Source organism: Mesocricetus auratus, unplaced genomic scaffold (assembly GCF_017639785.1).
Source record: "Mesocricetus auratus isolate SY011 unplaced genomic scaffold, BCM_Maur_2.0 Super-Scaffold_100013, whole genome shotgun sequence".
Lineage (NCBI taxonomy): Eukaryota > Metazoa > Chordata > Mammalia > Rodentia > Cricetidae > Mesocricetus > Mesocricetus auratus.
This window is the reverse complement of record NW_024429196.1, coordinates 80,949,561-80,972,076: the sequence shown is the minus strand read 5'-3', so window position 1 is coordinate 80,972,076 and position 22,516 is coordinate 80,949,561. Positions and strand designations below refer to the sequence as shown.

At 42.4% G+C, this 22,516-nt stretch overlaps 2 protein-coding genes across 3 annotated transcripts; both read left to right on the top strand.

Annotated features, from left to right (window-relative positions):
• The first annotated feature begins 2,299 nt into the window (after window positions 1-2,299).
• LOC121143793 (cathepsin J-like) lies at window positions 2,300-4,277 on the top strand. Of its 2 annotated transcripts, none has more exons than XM_040756231.1 (5): window positions 2,300-2,687; window positions 3,037-3,159; window positions 3,269-3,325; window positions 3,433-3,573; window positions 3,902-4,277. In XM_040756231.1, the coding sequence occupies exons 1-5, from the start codon at window positions 2,574-2,576 to the stop codon at window positions 3,905-3,907; spliced, it is 441 nt and encodes a 146-aa protein (XP_040612165.1). In that variant the 5' UTR covers window positions 2,300-2,573; the 3' UTR covers window positions 3,908-4,277. The 2 variants fall into 2 exon arrangements, with proteins under 2 accessions (XP_040612165.1, XP_040612167.1); XM_040756233.1 differs by having other exon boundaries at window positions 3,899-4,277.
• Window positions 4,278-14,882: 10,605 nt separating this feature from the next.
• Window positions 14,883-17,015, top strand: LOC101834565 (protein CTLA-2-beta). Its single transcript, XM_040756230.1, has 5 exons — window positions 14,883-14,976; window positions 15,707-15,821; window positions 16,117-16,239; window positions 16,348-16,458; window positions 16,839-17,015. Exons 2-4 carry the CDS (start codon window positions 15,735-15,737, stop codon window positions 16,435-16,437), a joined length of 300 nt encoding a protein of 99 aa, XP_040612164.1. The 5' UTR covers window positions 14,883-14,976; window positions 15,707-15,734; the 3' UTR covers window positions 16,438-16,458; window positions 16,839-17,015.
• The last annotated feature ends 5,501 nt before the right edge of the window (window positions 17,016-22,516 follow it).

The window sequence follows — 22,516 nt, the reverse complement described above, 5'->3', positions numbered from 1 at the left end:
AAAACACCAAGCTAACAGCCAGAACATATGCAGAGCACTTGATACAGACCCACGCGAGCCCTATGCTTGCCTCTTTGGTCTCTGTGAGGCCATGTGAGCCCTGCTTAGTTGATTTGGTGGACCTTGTTCTCCTGGTGACCTCCGTTTTTAAGACCTGGATTGTAGTAGTCAGTATTTATCATTATGTACCTGTGTTCTCTTCTACCTAAAACATTCTTGAGATCTCTTTATCTCATTGGGGTTCATGAAGTGTATTAAACATAAATAAATCTCAAGGTGGGTTTCCATACAGCAACTGAAAAAATTTTCCTTATTTCTCACTTACTCTTTCCCACTTATTAACACAACCTTTTAGCGACTAAATCGTATATCATTAATTGGTTGCTACAATAAGAATCGGTTGCTAAATAAACGAGAGGTTGGAGCATCTCTGAGCAAGGAGACTAGGCAGGTTGCATAACTGGGGGAGGCATCATAGGAGACCTTCATCCGGTCCTTTCATCCTGTCTCACCCGAGGGTTTGCCCTTGGCTGTCTCCTCTCTGTCTCAAGGCAGCCTTCATCTAACTATTCCCTTGTCTTAAAATTTTTTATTTAATGTTGTTTTGGGTATATGTGCATTTACCTGCACTATTTTTTATGCCTCGTGTCCAGTGATATAAGAAGAGAGTATTGGATTCCCTGGAACTGGAGTTAAAAGATTGTTGGGAGCCCCAGGTGGGTCAGGGGAGCTGAACTTGGGTCTTCTGCAAGACCAGCGAGTGCTCTTAACTGCAGAGTCATGCTTCCAGCCTCTCCCCTAACTATTTTTTTAAACCCGCCCGGATTCAACCCAGACACTGGGGAAGTATTCCCACCAGGAGACATTAAACTTGAATATACCGAATATAAACTTGAATATACTTCAAAATGACCTGGAAACACTTTTTTTCTTAAAGAAAGCACAACTACAGGGTACTAAAGGATCCCAGGCTTCAAGGCTTCATTCCCTACTGTCTTTTAAAGGGGGCCTTTGAAGGAGGGCATAGGAGGAGGGGAGCGAAACGGAGAGGGACCTAGAATTGACATGTGAAGCAACCTTGTTTCTAATTTAAATTTAAAAATAAAATATAAAAATAAATAAATAAAAGCCTAAAAAGGGGGGCTTTGCACATCCCCCCACACCTCCCTTAGTCCACTGTGACAACCCATCACTCCATCCTCCAGGACAGGGTGAAATCAGATTTCTGTTAACACCTGGAGTGATAGAGCCTGAGGCCCAATGCTGTCACCAGCACTCCCAACCATAAAGAAGTTAGGATTGTTGGGTGGGGCTTCACAGCCAGAGAGTAGGGATTTAAAGACGGAATAGCGCGCAGCAGGGATAGATTCTGGATCCCCAGGAAACCAGTGAAGAGCAGAGTCAGTGGAGTTCCACAATTGCAGCGTTGGACACTTCAGGTGAGGCCCTGGCTCTGCCAAAGCAGGCTGGGAACTGGAGGAGAGTCCTGGAGAGACTCCCCGGAGAATGAGGCAGATCTATTAAGAATGAGAAAATCTTACCCTCTGGAGCCTTTGGTAGAGAAGCAGAGGAAGATGGGCGGAGGAATGAAAGAGCCAACCAGGCCCCTCGGGCGTCCAACTTCGTGCTGGATCCCCAGGAGTACAAGTGCGAGCCTGGTCTCAGGGCATGACAGTTGGTCCCCTGCACAATGGCAGCCATGCCCAGCGCTTCCCATTCAGCTGAGATCACTGTTTCCATATCAAACCGAGTCAAAACCTCGGGTCTCTTCCTGCCTGCTCAGAGGGAACACCGAGCAGTGTGCCCCTGACCTGGCATATCCTGGCGGGGGCGGGGGCCGGGGGGAGAGTTCAATGGAAGACAGGAGCATCTGGAGCTGAGTATCTTGCGAGTACTCTCTCTGCCCTCCTCCACTTGCTCTGGCTTCTAGGGGCATGACCCTGTGAAGCCCTTTCTCGTCACTCCGCTCAACACTAGTGGTTCTGGTTTCTAGTGGCATGACCCTGTGGACCCCTTCCTCTTTGAGGCAGTGAGCAGAGACCCCGGAGGCGCAGTGACAATGTGTGTCAGAGGGATGGGTAGATGTTATCTTCCCTACGTCCACTGGAAAGGAGAGGCTTCACTGTTATTATTCAAGAGGGGACAGGGTCCAAGACCTAGGGTAACTCCTACTATATAATATGCTGGAAGGAATCCAGTGTCCCTCAGTTCTTGAAGTTCTTTTACTCCCAAAAGTTCTAGACCTACTCCTCTGCCTTACGTCCTTAGTTACAGCTATAGCTTTTGGAATCATGGGGTACACGGACATCTGTCTGATAACTGAAGCTCACGTTACTTACTATTTCCATCCCCAGAGCCATGAGCAAGCTACTCATGTTGGTGGCCCTACAAATACATCCGCATGTTTTCTTCAAACAAACCGTGCCTTTTAGCCTATTACATATTGCTTAGATAAATGCTTGGAATCCCCAACCGTTGGCCGCTCTGATTTCTCAGTAAAGAAGGAAACACTGTAGTAACTTTGACGTGTGCAGACTAGGATTTCTCCCCTTTTTCCTCCAGGTGCTTGAGACATGGCTCCTGCTGTCTTCCTGGTCATCCTGGGCTTGGCGGTGGTGTCAGCCTCTAAGTCCTCTGATCCCAGCCTGGGTGCAGAACAGCAAGAGCAGCCAATAGAAAACCAGCAGGTTAGTAACACGGGAGCTTCCCAAAGGGATCTCAGAAGGACTAGTCGTTGCTGATGGGAGTATTGAAGCATAAGTTAGGCCATAGGGATCAGCTGCCGCCAAGGAACTTCTTGAAGTTGTATGCTATGGAACACGAGGTGGCCTGCATTGCTGAAATGTGGGGTGTGGAGAGTGGGTAACTATAGTGTTCTGAGACTCCGGGACTCCCCTTTTATCTGTCCCAGCAAGCCTACTTAGTCAGCGTGCGTGCGTGCGTGCGTGCGTGCGTGCGTGCGTGCGTGCGTGCGTGCGTGCGTGTGTGTGTGTGTAGTTAACATGAAGGAAATGCTGTCACTTACGTTATTTCTAGAACAACGAAGGATTCAGAAGAGAACTATGGGAGGAATTTATGAAGAAAGTTGAACTCTACAACAAGAAAAACGGCAAAAACAGTGACAGCGTCCAAGCAGAAACGGAAGACGCTGATGACTTGGTGAGTGCGGGTTAGGCGGCTTTAGCTCCGTGTTTCTTCGCTTCACATTTTCACAGTTAGCCCTTTGGTTTTCAACATCTCATTTTGCTTTATTCAACTCTACAAAAAGGAAAACGACCAGAATGACGGCGGCTTCAACTTAGAAATGGACGACTTTGATGATTTGGTGAGTGTGGCTTAGATGGCTTAGCTCCATATCTCTTCGCTTCACATTTTCACAGTTAGTCTGATGGTTTTCAATGTTCTGTTTGCTTTTTTTCTTTCCCCATGAAGAACGACAGTGAATTCAAGAATATTATGGATAAACTTTTGTTCCCCATGTTTGGAGAGGAGGAAACCACTGAAGCACAGCCAACGGATGAAGCCCCTAAATTTGAGGGTTTGGCAGGGAAAGGTGCTCCTGTACAGAATCAGGTATGAGGGCGTCATATTCCCACACTCAACTGCCCTCTGGGAAGCAAAGAACGAAATGAAGTTCTCACTCATGTCAGCTGTGGAACAACTCATAGTTCACCGCTAGCCTAAGTGTGTTCTGCTCGGTGGATTGTGGCTAGAGTCGATGTTTGGTTGTAGGTGACAAACTTTTTCTTCTTGCTCAGGGTAAATGTACAGCTTGCTGAGCTTTAAACACGGCTAGTGCCCTTGCAGGACAGATGTTGAGGGGGCGGAGGGGGGTAATTATGACAAAACCACCTTTCTGCATTCTTCCTGATTAATGCAACATGTGCTTTTATTTCAGTAGAAGTAACATGGATGGCAACATAAAGTTAGTCAACCAGTGGAGAAACCACTACACCTTTGTCTCAGAGACGTCTGCCCCAAGATGGGAGATGCATGATGGTGGGAAAAAAAGAATGTCTGAACTGGGGGAAGAGGAGCAGAAACAGCAAGGGGGCTCCCCATCGTAGGATCCAACAATCAAATACCTTAAGAGCCACAGTGTGGTGTGAACTCCAAGGCATGTTCACCCTAAAACAAAACAAAACCCCTTACAGATACTTTAACCCATGCTCTCAACTCCTTTGTATTAATGTTTCTCAGAATGATTTTTAGACTTAACTTTTAAAAAGAGAATACACAAAGCTATGTCCTCAAAATAAAGCTCCACTTAAAATGCAGTATTCTGGTTTCTTTCCATTTGCGTGGAAGTGAATTTTTATGTGGTTAACACATAATTCTGCTTGCAGGAATAGCTGACTGTGGGTTGGTGTTCTAGGAGGGAGTGTTAGTGGGTCTGATCACCATGGAGTCAGCATTGCATCCTTGATTAAGCTTTCTTTCTAGGCCTTCGGGGGCCCTCTGTCAGCATTGATCTGAAAAGTCTATTTGAAAATCTCTGGAATTCAATGGTTTTAACCCGCATGAATTTGACAAGTGAAAATTGCTTGCATCTAGTGCAAAGAGATGGCCCCTTATTCTGTGGTACTGTGAACCTCTTTTGCTTTTTTTTTTTTTTAAGAAAATACTAAAAGACTTTATTCACCTTCAAACGGAGAACAACTCAAATGGCATCAGTGGGTGTATGGGAAAGAAAACTGAAAATCTCCCACGTAGGACAGGCTCAGAAGAACAAAGAAGCAACCACTAGTGCATAGGGCAGAGGTCTCGGGAGCATAGTGCTGAGCTACAATACTAGAATAAGTTCCAGACATTTATTGCAGCTGTGTTTTCAAAGAACACATACTGATCAAAAATCCTTAGTTTTTAAACCATGCATGCATTTTCTGAAAATCATGCACCAGTAATAGTGACGTAAATTTGTTTTTCTACATCTTTTAGTTCTTGAGATTATAATTGAAGGGACCAGAGCCTCACCCAGCCCCCTGTTTTGGCAGCCGTAACAGGCTGTAGAAAAGACCCAGTAAGAGGTAGGCCTCTGACTCAGCAAGATGTGCTGAGCTTCTGACCTTGCCCGACCTTGCCCCAGTCACTGGGAAGCCAGACATCCTCCATGTGGCAAGGAACCAATCAGAAGTTAGCTGGCGGGCTCTGGACTGAGCTTTATGGTAACAGTGGAGTGTAGAGCATAGCAACCACCCTGGGAGGGCCTATAGGCTATAGCAACCTACCTGTAGGTACAGTTGACCACTCAACATAGGGCAGGTCTCCCAAGCCTGGAAGTGCACCAATCCTGAAACTGTTGCAGACCCCAGACACTCCCCTTGCTCTACCCTAATAAATTCCCTGCCACACGGACCCACCAGGTCCTTATTGCTCCACCTGCTGTGGAAGGGGGACCTGAGTTACTACAGTTAATTCGTTAATTAATTAAAGACTCTTTGCTTTTGAATTGGGTTGGGTCTCTTGGTGATTTGGGAGGTTCAGAATTTGGGCACAACAATAATTACATTATTTCCCCATTCCCTTCCCTCCATACAAATATGCTGATATACCTCTCCCTACTCTCTTCCAATTCATAGCTTGATTTTTCATTAAAAATGTTATTACATGTATTCCAAATTACATAAAAACAACATGCTTAGTCTATATAATGCTGATTGTATCCAAGTTTTCAGGTCTGACCTTTGGTATAGGATGGCCAATTGTTGAGCTCTTCTCTGGGGAATGCTCTCTTATTCTCAGCATTCCTCAATACCAGTTCTTTTACCATGCCTACTGATATATATCATTAAAATGAATCAGTATATTAATGATTATAATACATAATCATTAAAATGAAAACAGTAAATAGTATTTATGGGACATGATGGGATTCTTGCTGTTTATTGGGTAGTAAGAATATGTCCTATGACTCACAAGTCTTGAATTTCCCTCGACCCCAAGATGTGACCAATGTGATGGTGACAAGGCTGGACAAGGGGGGAAATAGAAGAAGAAAGAGCAGGGGGCCTCTCCATTGCAGTGCGTAGTGTTGTGCTGTGTGGGATTCAATCCCGAAACCCTCTAAGATACACAGTGTGATATGAAATCTGAAGGGTGATTTCACCATGAACACACTATAGTACTTTAGTCTGTGCTCTCAATTACTTTACATCTGATTTTCACAAGGACATTTAAATTTTATCTACAATTTCATTAGGAAGGCGCATGGTCTGATGAACTTTTCTCTTAGCACCTCTTTCGCTGTGTTACGCACATTTGGGTATGTGGAGCGATGCATTTCATTGAACTCTAGGCATAGAAGAGCAAGAGGAGAATTGGACAGAGGAGAAAGGAAGTGGGCAGAGCTGTAAGTAGTGGAGGCTGTTTTAGAGGTCATCAGGAACTGTAAGAAAAAACTACGCAGCAGTGTGGAAGCGGAGAGAATTCAGAGAGGATTGATTAAGATGGAGTAAATGAGACGTTACCATCAGAAAGTGCTTGTGTTTCATTACTTACCTGTCAGATAGATAGAGACTTATTTCTAATTACTCCCAGATAAAAAAAATTTCTTAAACCCACTCTCCTGAGGTTTTCTTTTTAGCAGCTCTGGAGCAGATCACGGGAGCTGTTCTCCCCTTGGTCCAAAACAGAAGTCTGTGAAAATGCACACACACAAAAACAAACAAAAGTAGTGCATTGAAATGCTGACAATAGTTCAAGATGTGAAAGTAGAAATACAATCACTAAGGAAAACCTAAAATGAGATACAACATGAAATGAAAAATTTAAGAAGTCAAACAAAACCCTCACAGGTTAAGTCCCAGCCACAGAGTGTAAGATTTGGAAGGGACAATCTCAGACAGTGACGACAAGGTAGAAGAAATGGACACCTCAGTCAAAAAAAAACATTAAATCTAAAAACATTCATACAAAAAATATCCATGCAATGTGGGAAACTAAAAAAAAAAGAGTAATAGGAGCAGAAGAAGGAGGAGAAACCCTAGCCAAAAGCATAGAAAATGTTTTCAATAAAAACAAAGAAGAAAAATTCCAAATTCCAAAGAAGGAGGTTCCTGTAAAGGTACAAGAACCTTATAGAACAACAAAAAAAGACAGGTCCAGAGATTAAATCCTCCAAGACACACAATAATCAAAATAGTAAACATGCAGAGCCAAGGAAGATATTAAAAGAGGCAATGGAAAAACCCCAACCAGCGTGTGAAGGTGGACCATTGGAATAACACTAAACGTCTCAATGAAGGCTGAAAGACACAAAAGTGCTTGAAAAAATGTTCAGACTCCAGGTTAAGAGAGAGCTAGCCAGTAGGAAGCCTGAGCCATTGGCTAAACAATTGTAACTGATAGTAAGTCACAGAGTGGCTATTCATTAAGCAACTGTGGGACCAGTGGGTGGAGAGAAAACTGGGCCAGTGGGACTGAGATAGAAGGAGAAAATCTCCTTCTGCATTCTGGCTCTGGAACACTTTTGAGCCTAACACAATGACCACAGCGAGCCCACGGTGGCCCACCACGCACTGTGGGTCCAGGTGCTTGTATGCCCACTTATGGTCAGGAGTAAAGTATCTGAAAGTGTGCCCAGCACCTCAGCACTCCCCACCCAAGCAAGCAGCCCCATCACGTCTGATAGGTACGCACAGGCAGGAGAGCACGGAGGTCTCCTGCTAAAAAGGTACACAGAAATATTTCTGGGCCACACAATGCACTGGGTAGAAGATTCAGCTTTTACTCATACAAAAAGAAAAAAAAACAATATGGACCAGTTGCACACTACATGATAGCAGCATAGCATGGGGGAGTTGGCCATAATGCCTTTTGCTGCCCGGCCAGGTTGAAAGCCGAACAGGCAGGCAACCACATTAGTTCTAGCCATGCTCGCTTAACATTTAAAAAAATTCTGCTGGACATAAAGGGATTTTGGACACACAATATGGACAGATTCAGACAAAAAAAACCACCTCTGAACCAGTCACAGTGTGTTTAAAAATGTACATATCCTTGAGAGAGAGATGGAGGAAAAAGGAGAAAGTCACAGATTAGAAGAGTAATTTAAAGACAATGAAATAGAGTGATATAAGTCAAGTAAAGTTGGAAAAAAGTTTGGATTATGTATATTATTGTGTTTTCTTTGATTTTTTTGATTGCAGAAAGAGATTTGATTGGAGAAGTTGCTAAGCTGAACATATATACATACATACATACACATACATACATACATATACACATACATACATACATACATACACATATATACATACATACACACACACACATACATACATACATACATACACATACATACATATATACATACATACACACACATACATACATACATACACATACATACATACATATATACATACATACACACACATACATACATACATGCATACACACATACATACATACATACACACACACACATACATACATACACACACATACATACATACATACACACACATACATACATACATACATACATACATGCATACATACATACATGCATACATGCATACATGCATACATACACACACATACATACATACATGCAAACATATGATGGGGAATGTTCTTCTATGTATATGCTTGTCTTATTGGTCAATGAATAAAACACTGACTGGCCAGGCAGGATGATAGGTAGGACTAGGAGACAAGGAGGATTCTGAGAGGTGTAGGCAGAGAGAAGTTGTCTTGTGATCCCAGGAAGTGACATAGCCAGTCAGAAACTGCCACTAGCTGACCATAGAGGTCTGGAGATCTATACAGACAGGCAGAAAGTGACATTGCTGGGCAGACTCGGGATATAAGTAGGGAAAAACAGGAAATCACTGTCTTCTCTGAGAGATGCTGAGCAGTCATCATGTAGCAGGCAAAGGAGATGCAGGTCTGGCTACCACTGTAAGATAGAACTGAAAGGGGTAAACTAAACTCAAAGGCTTCATTTCCAATAATTTAAAAATAAAGGGACCAGACCCTCACTCTGCCCCCTGCTTTAGCAGCCATGACAGGCTACAGAAAAGACATTTAAGCCTCTGACACTAGGAAACTCCAGATCCTCTGGCCTCCCAGAGTCTAGGGCCAAAACTGAACAAAGGAAACTCTAGACCTCCCTCCCACAGCCTCCTAGATATTTGGTTCCTGGGAACTGTATGGCTACAAAAGAAAATCCAGGGGGGACCAAAACTTCCCCTCTAGACTTCAGGATATGGTTCTAAAAACTGTTGGTAACTGTGTACAACAGGCCACTTGCAAGTAACAAACCATGCCATAGAAACCACAGAACGTTCCTTCTCAGCACTGACCAACGAGAATACCTGGTACACAGGTATTTCATGCCAAAATATGACTTTGAGCAATTCTCCTGATTTTTCCCAAATGTCAACCAATCAGAAACCAACCCATACCTACTGATGTAATCCTGTAACTTTTGATTTAAAACTGAACAGTAGACATGAAACTTCACTCCCTCTGGAAGCTGCTGTGTCAGCTTATTAGACAGGGTCCCTGTCATGGGTAGATAAACAATTAAAACCTTGCTTTTACAGTTTGGTGGGTCTGTCTTCCTGGTGGTTTCTGGGATCTTTGCAACTTGGGCACAGCAAGAGCACATGGAAATACTTAGGTTAAAAGAGATGGCTTAAGAGTTAAGACAGAGTGAGCCAATAAGAAACACAAGCCAATGGCCAACAGCTTTATGACTACTACAGCTTCTGTGTGATTCTATGGGGCAAGGTGGCTGTGGGAACAGCCTGGCAGGAAAGAGGTATCATAACATATATGTGTTATCTTGACTTCAAAATTTGAATCTAAGGATATGTTGCTTTGGAAGAGATTCTTGTTTTGTTTCCACCGAAGATGGGAGCATATGGATTCCGTTCAGGCAAGACCTCCTAATACAATGGCCCAGGAGATCCAACATCCAGAACAGCTGAGACAATGCAGCCTCACAAACCACAAAGGCCAAGATTTGGTCATGGTTCTGGGTTTTCTCAGGATCCCCATGGGATTGACATCACCCCCCCAACACCAGGAAGAAGTTTGGAGAGAATAGCACCCAAATTCCAAAATACCGTTTATAAATGTTTGTTTGAATTTAAACAGGGTAGATTATAAATGGTTGATTATCACAATCAATACCTTTCTAGAAAAAGGGGATGGAAACATAATATAGAAATGAATACTTTGCAATGGTATAGATTTCTGTTTATTGACACAAGTTTAAGGTCAATTTTGTCATTTGTATATTTCTATTCCTATCTAGGTATTATGTGTGTGCTGCTCATTTGAAAATGTAATGTACAGATTATAAATAGTCGTCTTAATAGTCAAAACACAGTTATGTTAGTTTTTCTAGATATGCAGAGATATATTTCAGATGGATAGGTATTCTTCAAAACCTTTCAAAGACCTACAGAATATGGCATTTAAAATGGTTTGTTAACTTAGAGCTTTTTATGATAATGAGACACATCTACTCCTGGCAGCACCAATTACATCAGAGAGGATGATGGGTATCGAAGGAACTCATTATGGAGTTTGCATTCAATGTGGCAGGGATAGCCATTTGGACAAGAAAGTGCTTTTTCATGGACTGCTTAACTGTATGCTTTGTAAACTGGACACACAGGACCCACAGGAAAGTGACTGCTAAACTTCCAAGGGGCATCATGATCCTTCAAGGTTTCTGCTTCATTGAAAAAATCTGCCAGACACTCTGGGCCAATGGGCTGAAGATTGATGCCCCAACATAACAGAGGAATCGTGGGTGACTGTTCAGGCAGCAAGATGTCAATGTCAATTCTAGATTTTATATTATATCCTTCTGGGGTCTTTGATGGAGTTGAAGACAGATAATTACAATGGACACCTCATCAACATATCTCTTTCATTACTCTTCTGCAATGTACTACACCAACACACCTCCCAGACCCATCCTGTTCCCTCAAACTTGCATTCCTCCAACCCCCTCCTCCACCTCAAATGTACCCAGGAAATCTCTATGCATTTCTTATGCATCGCATCTTATTTAGCACTCCTTGTTATCTAGGCTCTCAAGAGCTGTGGATTGTAGGTTGCTTACCCTATAATTCATTCCCAATATCCATTTATGAATTAATAATATACCGTGTTTGTCTTTATGGGTATAAATTACCTCACTAAGAACGATTTTCTCTAGTTCCATCCATTTGCCTGGGAATTTCATGAGGTCATTGTAAATAAAGATTGAATTGGCATAAAAAGAGATGCATGGCTCAATGGAATGAAACTAAAGACACAGACATAAATCCACACAGTTATGAACACCTTATTTTTGGTGAAGAAGTCAAAATTACACAGTGGAAAACATCTTTAAGTAATGATGCTACCATAACTGGATGTTGACATGCAGAAGAATGCAAATAGATCCACATCTATTGCCATGCACAAAACTCAAGTCCAAGAGGATCAAAGAACTCAGCATAAATCCAGTTACACTGAACTTGGTGGAACAGAAATGGGAAGTAGCTTTGAACTCTTTGGCTCAGGAGACTACTTCCTGAGTATAACACCAGCATCAAATACACTTAGAGCAACAAGTAATAAATAGGACCTCCTAAAACTGAAAAGTGTAGGGAGAGATCTTACCAACCCATTGTGCTGACTGCGCCCATTTGGGCATGACCACAGGTACTTAGAAAGTATTGGAGCAGGGGGATAAAATTGCTGGGGGGAGGAGTAGCGCTTGCTTTGGGTTCCAGTTGAGTAGTAGAGAGTAGTGAGCAGACCTTTGGCTCTTGCCTTTTTTGTCTTCTCATGTAAGTAACTTCTCTCTCAATAAAATATCATAGGACATCCCTGAATGAGAAGGCCTGTGTATATGTCAATAAAGCACTGTTGGCCAATAGGGAAGCAAGATAGGTGGGATTAGGAGTTGAGGAGGATTCTGGAAAAGAGAGACACAGGCAGACATCATGTAGCTGTCATTGAAGTAAGAGGTCTGGACCGTTTCTCCAGTAAGAGAAATACTTAGATTGGATGAGATAAATACTTAAGTCGGAGATAGCCAGTAAGAAACAAGCAAAGGCCAACAGCTTCATAATTAATATAGCCTCCTGTGTGTTTATTTGGGACTGATGCAGCTCTGGAACCAGGCTGGCGGGAAGGTGGCACTCTACACATCCCTACTTTGTGTAGCTTAATATTTCCATGATAGAAAAGCTTCTATAAGGCAAAAATCAAGGTCAATAATACAAATCAGCTGCCTACAGAATGGGAAAAGATCTTCACCAATCCCACATCTGACAGAGGTCTGATCTCCAAAGTATATAAAGAACTCAAGAAATTAGAATCAAACTACCAAATAATTCAATTTTTTAAATATGGGGTACACATCTAAATAGGGAATTCTCAACAGAAGAATCTCAAATCACTGAAAGACTTGAAGGGAATTTCTCATCATTCTTAGTCATCAGGGAAATGCAAAACAAAGTGACTCTGAGATACCATCTCACACCTGCCAGGAAAAAAAAAGCTGACTACAGCATGTGTTGGAGAGGATGTGGTGCAATCAGAATACTCCTCCACTCCTGGTGGGAATGCAAATTGTACAGTCACTTTGGGAATCAGTTTGATGGTTTCTCAGAAAATTGGGGATCAATCTACCTCAAGACCTGGCTATGCCACTCTTGGGCAAATATCCAAATGTTACTCAACCATATCATAAGGACACAACTATGTTCATAGCAGCATTATTCAGAATAACCAGAAACTGAAAGCAACCTAGAAGCCCCTCAACCAAAGAATGGATAAAGAAAATGTGATACATTTAAATGATGGAGTATTACTCAGCTGTTAAATCCATTGTTTTTCTTAATCAGGAACCTAAGTCATAGTCTATACATCTCCTCAAAAAAAAAGCCATGTGTTCTAGCTGCATGACACTTCCTGGCTTTGCTTTATATCCTTTCCAGCCCCTGCTTTATCATGGGCAGTGGCAACACTTTATCTCACCTTTACCTATATTACCTTTTCCACCAAACTGAATGCTAACCTAACTCCTTACTATATTTATGAAAGACCCTCAACAAACAAAATCCCATTTAAACTAACATTATCGTTGATTAAAATCATTGCATCAGTTTAACAGTACAGCATAGGAGGAAATCATCTTTATCATAATCCACAGGTAAAAATGTCCCATAGAATGGGATATTTCCTTGAGATAAACACACTATATTACAGGCAATGGGGTAATCTCTTCACACCCATTCCCACCATGCCAGATAACAGAGAAAGATAGCAGCAACCAACATGCAAAGACACAACATTAGTTGAGGCTCTCAGGACCATGCCTTTCTGGGATTCATCCATTAAGAGTTTTGTTCCCTGGTGGGCCGGTCCCCCTGATCTCAATTGCCATCTGGTACTCCTCTGACTTGGCCACTGGCAATCCGCCATGAGTGAGGGGAAGGCACACACATCCAACTCTACATAAACACCCTTAAATGTCAATTACCTGTTTGACAAGTGCACAATAAAACCTTGGAAAACTCAAAGGGAAATGGGAATGAATCTACTTTTTTTTAAAAAAAACTTTTCATGTGATATATTAAAATAGAAGCAAGCCAGATTTACATTCTTTGTATTTTTTAGCCACACCTAAATCATCTTTTCTGATTTTTGCTACATCTGCTCTGTAATCATATGCCCAGCTGTGCTGGTCATTGGAATGGTGAAGTCTGCACTGATGGGACTTTTGCATGCTGTAGATATATATGCTTCTCTTACTGGCTGATGAATAAATCTGTTTCAGCCAGTGGATGGATGGGATGTATGTAGCCATGCAGTAAGAATAGGCAGGACTACCAGATCAGAAGAAGTCTGGGAAGAAGAATGCAGAGAGTGGGGTCTTAAAAGAGACTCCACATAACTATCGGGAAGGGAGGGTGCCAGGACACTCCTCAGTAAGCCAAGACCATGTGGAGATGCATAGATTGGTAGATATGGGTTAATAATTAAGAGAGAGCTAGGCAATAAGAAACCTGAACAATTGGACACAGAGTTTATAATTAATATAAGCCTCTATGGTAAAGGATGGTGGGATAATGCTGGACAGAAAGGTCCATTCACACAGCAATTTTCTGTCTCCAGTGGAACCCTGTAATCTACTTTTTTTGCACACATGAGGATTGTTTTTTTGTTGTTGTTTTGTTTGTTTTATTTTTGAGCAACTCTAATACTTTTTCTAAAGCTGTAAAACCCAAGTCTGGACACTGATGGTCAGGCTGGATGACATGCATCTCTAAGATCTCTTGTTTTCTTCTGATGATTTCATCCACACTGAAGATGCTCCTTTTGTCATAGGCTGAGACACTGAGGTCTAGTGCTTCGGACACCTCTGTTTCCTGCTGGTTATTTTATCCTCTCTATAGATGCTGCTGACTGTCATAGGCTGAGTTTCAGGCAAGGTAGCCACAGACATGCCCACATTGCTTGATTCTTCAAATGTGCTATCAGCTGCACGTTCACGGTTCTTAGGGTAGCCTATGTTCTCCACATGAATGTGCAACCTGAGGTAGGACTGTGGCTCACACTAACTGTCCCCAGAGGGTTCTTCTCCCACAATTCTTGTTATTTCTCAAGACTGTCAATTGTGCAAAAGAGGACATCTGTGAGTCTTGGAATTCTCATAAAAGCCACAGCCTTTATGACTCAGCTGGGGTGAGGGTCTGGCTGCTCTCCAGTGTCATGTTTTCCTGCTTGCATTGCCTTACTAGTTAAGTTAGCTTATGGCTCTACTCTATTGGACAGGCTGAGGCTTTAGGGAGGGCTAACCATTGTTCCGGGAATGAAAGGGTGGAGCCACAGGCTGCTCTGCTAATGCACCACTAGAGTCTTCTACAAATAGCTCTTAAGTAGCCCTGAGAGCACAGTCCTGGTTTCTGCCTTGAACAGAAGCTGCTGCACTCCAGGAGAGCAGAGACAAGCAAGGTACACAGACCCTCTATCCGCCTGACTCTTGCTCCATGAGCATCCTCACAGCTTTGTTCTGGTTACCTGGGGCTTCTCTTTTCTCTAGGTTTTGTTGACTTTGTTTTCTTGTTTCTTTGGTTTTGTTTTTAATGTTTTAAGAAAATAATAGAATTACATCATTGACTCCCCCACCTTTTGTTCCTCATACTATCAGAGATGCCCTTCCTGATTCTTTAAAACTTCTGGCATCAATTAAAAAATTGTTCATTACGTGTTTTGCTTTGAAGTAAGGGTTTGTTTGTAGGGAGGAAAGCAAACTCAGACTGAGTACAGCTGACCTGGATGGCCCTGCTGTTTCTCTCTCAAGGAAACACATCAGGTTCTTAGAGAGTCAGCTGGAATTTCAGAAAGCAAAGCTGAGGCTTCACTCACAGCCTCTGACACAGAATATCTACATAAGACAACCCACACGGGCTTCATAAACACGCTGACATTAGACTGTAGTCGCTGCGGGCTGTGCCCATGTTTCCCATACACCCTGCATTTTCTTCTGTCTGTGTGTTATCTGCCATGGAGGGCTTCGCATTAATTGAGGAGGATTTATGATGTTCATTCCTAGTGGCAATGTGTTGGAAGAAGGCTGAAGTGTCAGATTAAATAAATATTATATTTAGTATATGTACATTTATATGGGTACACACACAACAGTGGGGTGACCACTGTTATTGGACAATTCCTTGTTCCCTAGGTTTTTGATACCGTCTTACTCCTTGAGAATGGCCTCAGTTGCTCCATCACGTGATCCAAGTTTGGATGCTGAATGGGAGGAATGGAAGAGGAAATTTGAAAAAACCTACAGCCAGGTTGGTAACATGGGCACTGTCCAGAGGATTTCAGGGAGGATGTCCCTTGCTGTTAGGAGTCCGTTCACATAAATGTGGTCCCAGAGGCCAGCCACTACCGAGGACTGACTTAAGACATACACTATGAATTCAGGGAGACAAGCCCTGCAGACCCTCTAGGTGTGGAGTTTGCCTGGCTATAGTGACCTGAGATTTCCCCTCCATGCCTCCTCTTTACCTGTCACTACAATACTGTTGGTCAGCTCATGTGTGGAGTTAATATGAAGAAATTACTTTCTGTTGCACTCATCTCCAGGATGAAGAAGGATACAGAAGGGCACTGTGGGAGGCGAATAAGAAAAAAATTGACGAGCACAATGCGGAATATGAGCAGGGCAAGGTCAGCTACTCTATGGGCCTCAATCAATTTAGTGACATGGTGAGTGAGACATGGATTGTTAATTCTTTGTTACTTCACTCGAGATCTTTACACTTAGTCTCTTGCTTTATAATGTTTTGTTGTTGTTGTTGTTGTTTTTCTGTGAAGACAAACGAAGAATCAAATAAAATTTGCTGTGGAAGGATGAAGTATACAGAGGAGCCACCTAAATTTGAGAATTTAGAAGAGAACCGCTAAGTCACACTGGCGATGGATTAGGTATGACAACATCTCATCCCTGCCATTACCTGCACACAGGAAGACAGGAAGGAACTGAAGTACTCACTGACATCATCTTCAGAACAACTGGCAGTTCACTGTTTGATTAAGTGCTCTGATCTATGAAGTGTGGAGAGAGTTTATATCGGGTTGGGGATGACAACCTTCTCTCTTTGATTGGGGTATTGTAGTTTGGCATTACATATGGTGACCATGAAGGAAAAGGGCTCCAGGGAACATACTGTGACAAAGTTACTGTGCTGCAGTCTTTCTAATCCATGTGATATGTGCTTTTCTTCCAGCTGGGAAAAATGGGAGGTGCATGACTGGGAACAACAGGACAGCCTAGGAGTAACGCAATCACTCTTTCTTTGCCTCAGGAGCTTCTGTCCAAGATGTGAGCAGCATGGTGCTAAGGAGAATGGACTGGGGGAAAGAAGGAGCAGGAGAGGTCCTCTCCATCACTTTGTGGAATAAAAAGGTGAATTCACTGAATGCCAACACTGTGATGTGAATTATCAGTCATATTCTCACTAATAAATCACTACATTTTTTTACCACTGTGTCTTAAAATTAATGTTTTCTCCTGTCTGTTATTGTTTCAGTAAGATACTATGTCATTAAAACCTTCTGCTTGAGGTATGCATGATTGTGAGATGGTGTTTTAGAAGAAGGAGTACACAAATCTCTCATTATAGGGTCAGGTTCCCAACACTGGTTCAGCTGTTTCTGGGGGCTCACATGCCTAATTTCCACAATGATCTGAAAGTTGACAGGGAATTTCCTGGGATGCCAACTTGTTAAATCACATGAATTCACCAAGCATAATTGGTGACTGGAAAGGATTCAGTGCAGAGATGGCACCTTCTGTCCACTTTCCTAATCCTGTGCTATGAATCTCATTTCATATGAACTCATCAGTGCCCTGTAGTATCTGTGCTGTGACCACTTAGAGGCCATCTAAGGGAGGAGGTATAGCATCACAGAGGTGTAGGCTATGCTCAAGTGACTCTATAAGAACCCAGCATAGCCCACTCATGCAAAAAGGTAATGACTGTCTCTTGCATCAACTGCATTCAGCCTAACCTTAGAAGTCATCATAGTTTCAGGAGGGCTCAAATCTCCAAAATCCATTTTCTTCCCTCAAATTTAAGGAAGTCCAACAACTATGACTATCTGTGAAATTAACAGTAACAGAGCATCACAGACTTACAACACACAAATGAACGGAGTTAAATTTCATATCCAAAATGGAACTACGGGTCCATAGCAAGGCATAATAAGTTCTAAGCAAAACAATAACCAGCCAGAAAAAGCAGCATATTCTGAATTCCATGGCTGACAGAGACAAGCGAATGACTCAGATGTGGTCCCTGGAGAACTGACAGACTCTCTGAGGCTGGCTCTTGCCAAATGGTCAGCTTTAGCCTTCTTTGGTGGGTGTGCCATGACTCTGGTCTCAGCACCTCCACTGAAGTTAGACTTCACCTTCACAGTGCATGAGAGGCCTCTCAATGGCTGGCTGCAGAAGCTCTGAGCTAAGCAACATGTGCCTCACCCCAGAGTCTCTTGGAATCTGTGATTCACCAAATTTGGGGATTTTCATTCCTATATACCCAGTCGTTCACAAATTACACCACCTGGTTTTCAGACACCTTTGGGCAAAGCTTGCCACTTTGGTATCTTAAGTGCATTGCCTATTGAAGTGCTGACCATGCCCATTTGGGTGTGTTCACAATATGTAGAATGCATGGGGATACAAATGAGCTAGGGGAGGAGAAGCTTTCTCTTTGGGGTCCAGTTGCAGCCCAGAGAGCAGCGTGTGGATCTTTGGTACTTGGCTTTCTTGGCTTCTCACGAAAGCGATTTCTCCCTCAATGAAATATCATAGGATATTTTGTGTAGCTTAATATATCTGCATTAGCCTTCTGTGCAGGGATCCTGGGGACTCCATGAAGGTTCCACAATCAACCCACACTGACTTGACCATTGTTACAGGCATGCATTTGAGTCTGTAAGGGAGACACTGACATTTCCAGTGTCGTAAGTCTCTACAATGAACATTGCAAACACACATAGATAGTTACCAAGAAGGCAAAGCATTTACTAGGTGAAAATAGCCAAGTGTTTGTAGGGCATTTGAAGGCAGACTAGGGGTGTCCTGTCATGTATTTTCTGCTACCTCTCCTATACTAATGCCTGGGGTGCCCACAGTCACTCTGTTCCTGTTCAGTGTCTTCCTGCCTCATCACCATCAAAACACAAACCAGAGGCAGTGGGATGTAGCTCACATTCAAACAGTAGCAGTAATCAACAGCATCACAACTGTTACAGTTCCTCTCTGTGACTGAAGGTTATCCATCATGATTGCCCTCCTATATATATAGAACAGAAATGTCCCTTATATATGTACACTATATAACTGACGTATATGCACAGGTGTTTATGCTGACTTCCCAAAACTGTACATGAGTCAGTCCACCCTGCTTTCATCATGGCACCAGGTCCCTGTCAGAAAACCATGGCACAAATACATCCTCCAAAATGGAGATCACCCCCTACACCTTGGCCCCTGATACATTGCAAAATAGGCTGGACACCAGCTATTGCCCAGCCCTCTGTCCTACTGAAGGGTATTTAGTAACCTGTCTTTACTTTTACGGCCTAAGCATGAATTATTCATCCTCAACAAATCACATTCTTGGTCTCCTAAACTTATGACGGCTTTCTTCTATTTCAGTGTTCCGCTCCTCATTTAATGACACACCCATGCCACCCTGAGAAGACAAGACATATTTATATCCAGGTTTGACACATCATAATGCCCATACTGTTTGTCTTTAATACCATGGTTTCATTTGTTTAACATAGTAGTCTCCTTTTCCACGTGTTTCCTACCAATGTCATCAGGCCATTTTTCTTCACTTCTGAAGGAAAGTATATTGAGTAAATACACTGTGTTTTCTCTTTCCATTCATCATCTGGTGGGTGTCTATGCTGGTCCCATGTCTTAGCTGTTGTTAATGGTGCAGCACTAAACACAGGTTCATGAATGTCTCCGGTATGTTAAAATAGCCTCTCATGTCATGTTCAGCAGAGGTATAGCTGGATTTCAGTTTTAACTTTGTTTCTTGATAATCCTGCACATAGAATTGCCAGTGTCCAGAGTGGTCCTCACCCCTATTGGCAGGAGACTATGACTCTGCGTAAGCTTTCATTGCCTGATTCTCTAACTCTGGTGCAGAAACTCTGGGAGAAGTTTGAATTTGCATTTCCCTTGTTGATAAGGATATTGAGCTTCATTTTTAAGTGTAGACAAATGTAAATGCAGCTTTTAAATGGTCTATGTAGCAAAACCCCAGAGTCAGATACATAGGAAAATGCCAAGAGACCAGAGAAGAGTAAACCACAACCACACCTTACCTCCTTAGTATCTGAGCAGACAAGACATGAACTTCCTGTTTCTCCCTGCTTATATCCTGTTTCTGCGAAGCTATCTCACTTCCTGTCTGTCTGTACAAACCTCCAGACATCTATGGTTTCCTAGTGGCAAGCTCCATTCTCTGATCTCCTGGCAGGCTTTACTTGCACAAGCAAGATATCACTACAGACAAACCTTCCTAGGTAAATAGCTCATTTGCTATTTAAAGCTATATTTGTTTTTCAAGTTTTGAGATTATAAGAGAATTATACCATTTCCCTCTCCCATTTCCTTACTCCATGTATTTCCACATATCCACCCCTTCTCTATGCGTAACTCATGGTCCATTTTTTATTGTTTGTTATTACGTGTCAGTGTGTGTGTGTGTGTGTGTAGTTCTTTTATTTTTCTATCTGATATTTTTTACTTAAATTAGAAACAAGTATGTTTGACATTTCAATTTAAGGTCCCTCTTCCTCCCCTCCTCCCCTGACCCCACCAACACCCTATCCTATACATTTTCTGCTCCCTAGAGAGGGTGACGCTTTCCATGGGGTATTTTCAAAGTCTACCATATCATTTATAACAAGGTCTAGAACATCCCCCTGTGCCTAGACTGAGATGTTATACCTCTGTGTGATGTAGACTACCAAAATCAATTCATGTACTAGGGATAAATACTGATCTACATAGATTGCCCAAACCTCCAAACTGACTTCTGTGCTCAAGAGGTCTGGGTCACTCCAATGCTGTTTTCATAGCTAGCAGTCTGGAGTCCATGAGCTTCCCCTTACTCAGGTCAGCTGTTTCTGTGGGTTGCTCTGGCCTGGTCTTGACCTTTTTTCCCATCACTGCTCCCTCTCTGTAACTGGATTCCAGGAGGTCACCTCAGCTTTTCGCTGTGGGTGTCTGCTGCTCCTTCCACCAGATACTGGGTGAAGTCTCTAGGACGGCATATAAGGTAGTCATCAATCTCACTATTGGAGAAGGAAATTTAAGGTACCCTCTCTACTATTGCTTAGTCATACTTGTAGATCTCTGGACATTTCCCTAGTAATAGATTCCTCTTTACATCCATAATGGTTCCCTGTATTATGATCTCTCTCTCTCTCTCTCTCTCTCTCTCTCTCTCTCTCTCTCTCTCTCTCTCTCTCTCTCTCGCTATCCTCTACTATTCCCCTGACTCAATCTTCCTTCTCCTTCATATCCTCTTCTCCCCTTCTCTTCTTCCCTTCTCTGTCTCCTAAGCCCCTCTCTCTTTGCCCCATACTCCCAATTACCTCAGGAGATCTTGTCCCTTTCCTCTTCTCCCGGGAACTATTTTTGTCTCTTTTAGGGTCCTCCTTTTTTCTGGCAGTGTAGACTGTAGACATTTAACCCTTTGCTGTATGTCTAAAATCCATATGTGAGTGAGTACATATCATGTTTTTCTTCTGGAGACTGGATTGCCTCACTTGGGATGGTTTCTTCTAGTTCCATCTATTTGGAGGTGAATTCAATATTCAATTGGATTTTTTTGCTACTTAGTAGTACATTCTATAAATGTACATTTTCTTCATGCATTGTTCAGTTGAGGGACATCTAGGTTTTCCTTACAGGTTCTGGCTCTTACAAAAAATGTTTAACATCACTGAACATATTTCCTGGTTGTATGAATGTGCAACATTGGGGTGTATGTCTAAGAGTCAAATTGCTCAATCTTGTGGTAGACTGATTCTCATTTTCCTGAGGAAATTCCATACTGATTTTCAAACTGGCTGTACAAGTTTGCACCAGCAGTGGAGGAGTGATCCCCTTTCTCCACATCCTCTCAGGCATAAACTGTCATTGGTGATTTGATTTCAGTCATTCTGACAGGAGAAAGATGATATCTCAGAGTTGATTTGCCTGTTTCTCATGGGTAAGGACTTTAAAAATTATTTAAGTGTCTTTCAGCCATTTTAGATTCATCTATTGAGAATTCTCTGTGTAGTTCTGTACCCTCTTTTTAATTGGATCCTTTTGTTTTTTTGACACTCTCTACATGAATTCTTTGTTTATTTTGGAAATCATCCCTCTGTCAGGTGTGGGGTTAGTGAATATCTTTGCCCATTCTGTGGGCTGCTGTTTTGTCTTATTGACTGTATTCTTTGCATTACAGAAGCTTCTCAATTTCAAGAGGTCCCTTTTATTAATTGTCTATCTGAGTGTCTGTGCTACTGGTGTTATGTTCAGGAAGCAGTCTCCTGTATCTTTTCTTTTGAGGGTACTTCCTACTTTCTCTTGTAAGAAGTTCAGTGTGGCTGGATTTATGTTGTGGTCTTTAATCCACTTGGACTTAAGTTTTGTGCATGCACATAGAAAGGGATCTATCTGCAGTCTTCTACACATCAGCATCCAGTTATGCCAGCGTGATTTGCTGAAGAGGCTTTCTTATTTCCATTGAATAAATTTAGCTTCTCTATCAAAAATCAGTTGTTCATAGGTGTGTGTGTCCAGAGCAGGGTTTCCAATTCAATTCCATTGGTATACCTGTCTATTTTGTGTGCCAATACCAAGCTGTTTTCAGGACTATAGCTCTATAATAGAGCTTGAAGTGAGGGATGGTGATGCCTCCAGAAGTTCCTTTATTATACAGGGCTGTTTTGTTTACCCTGG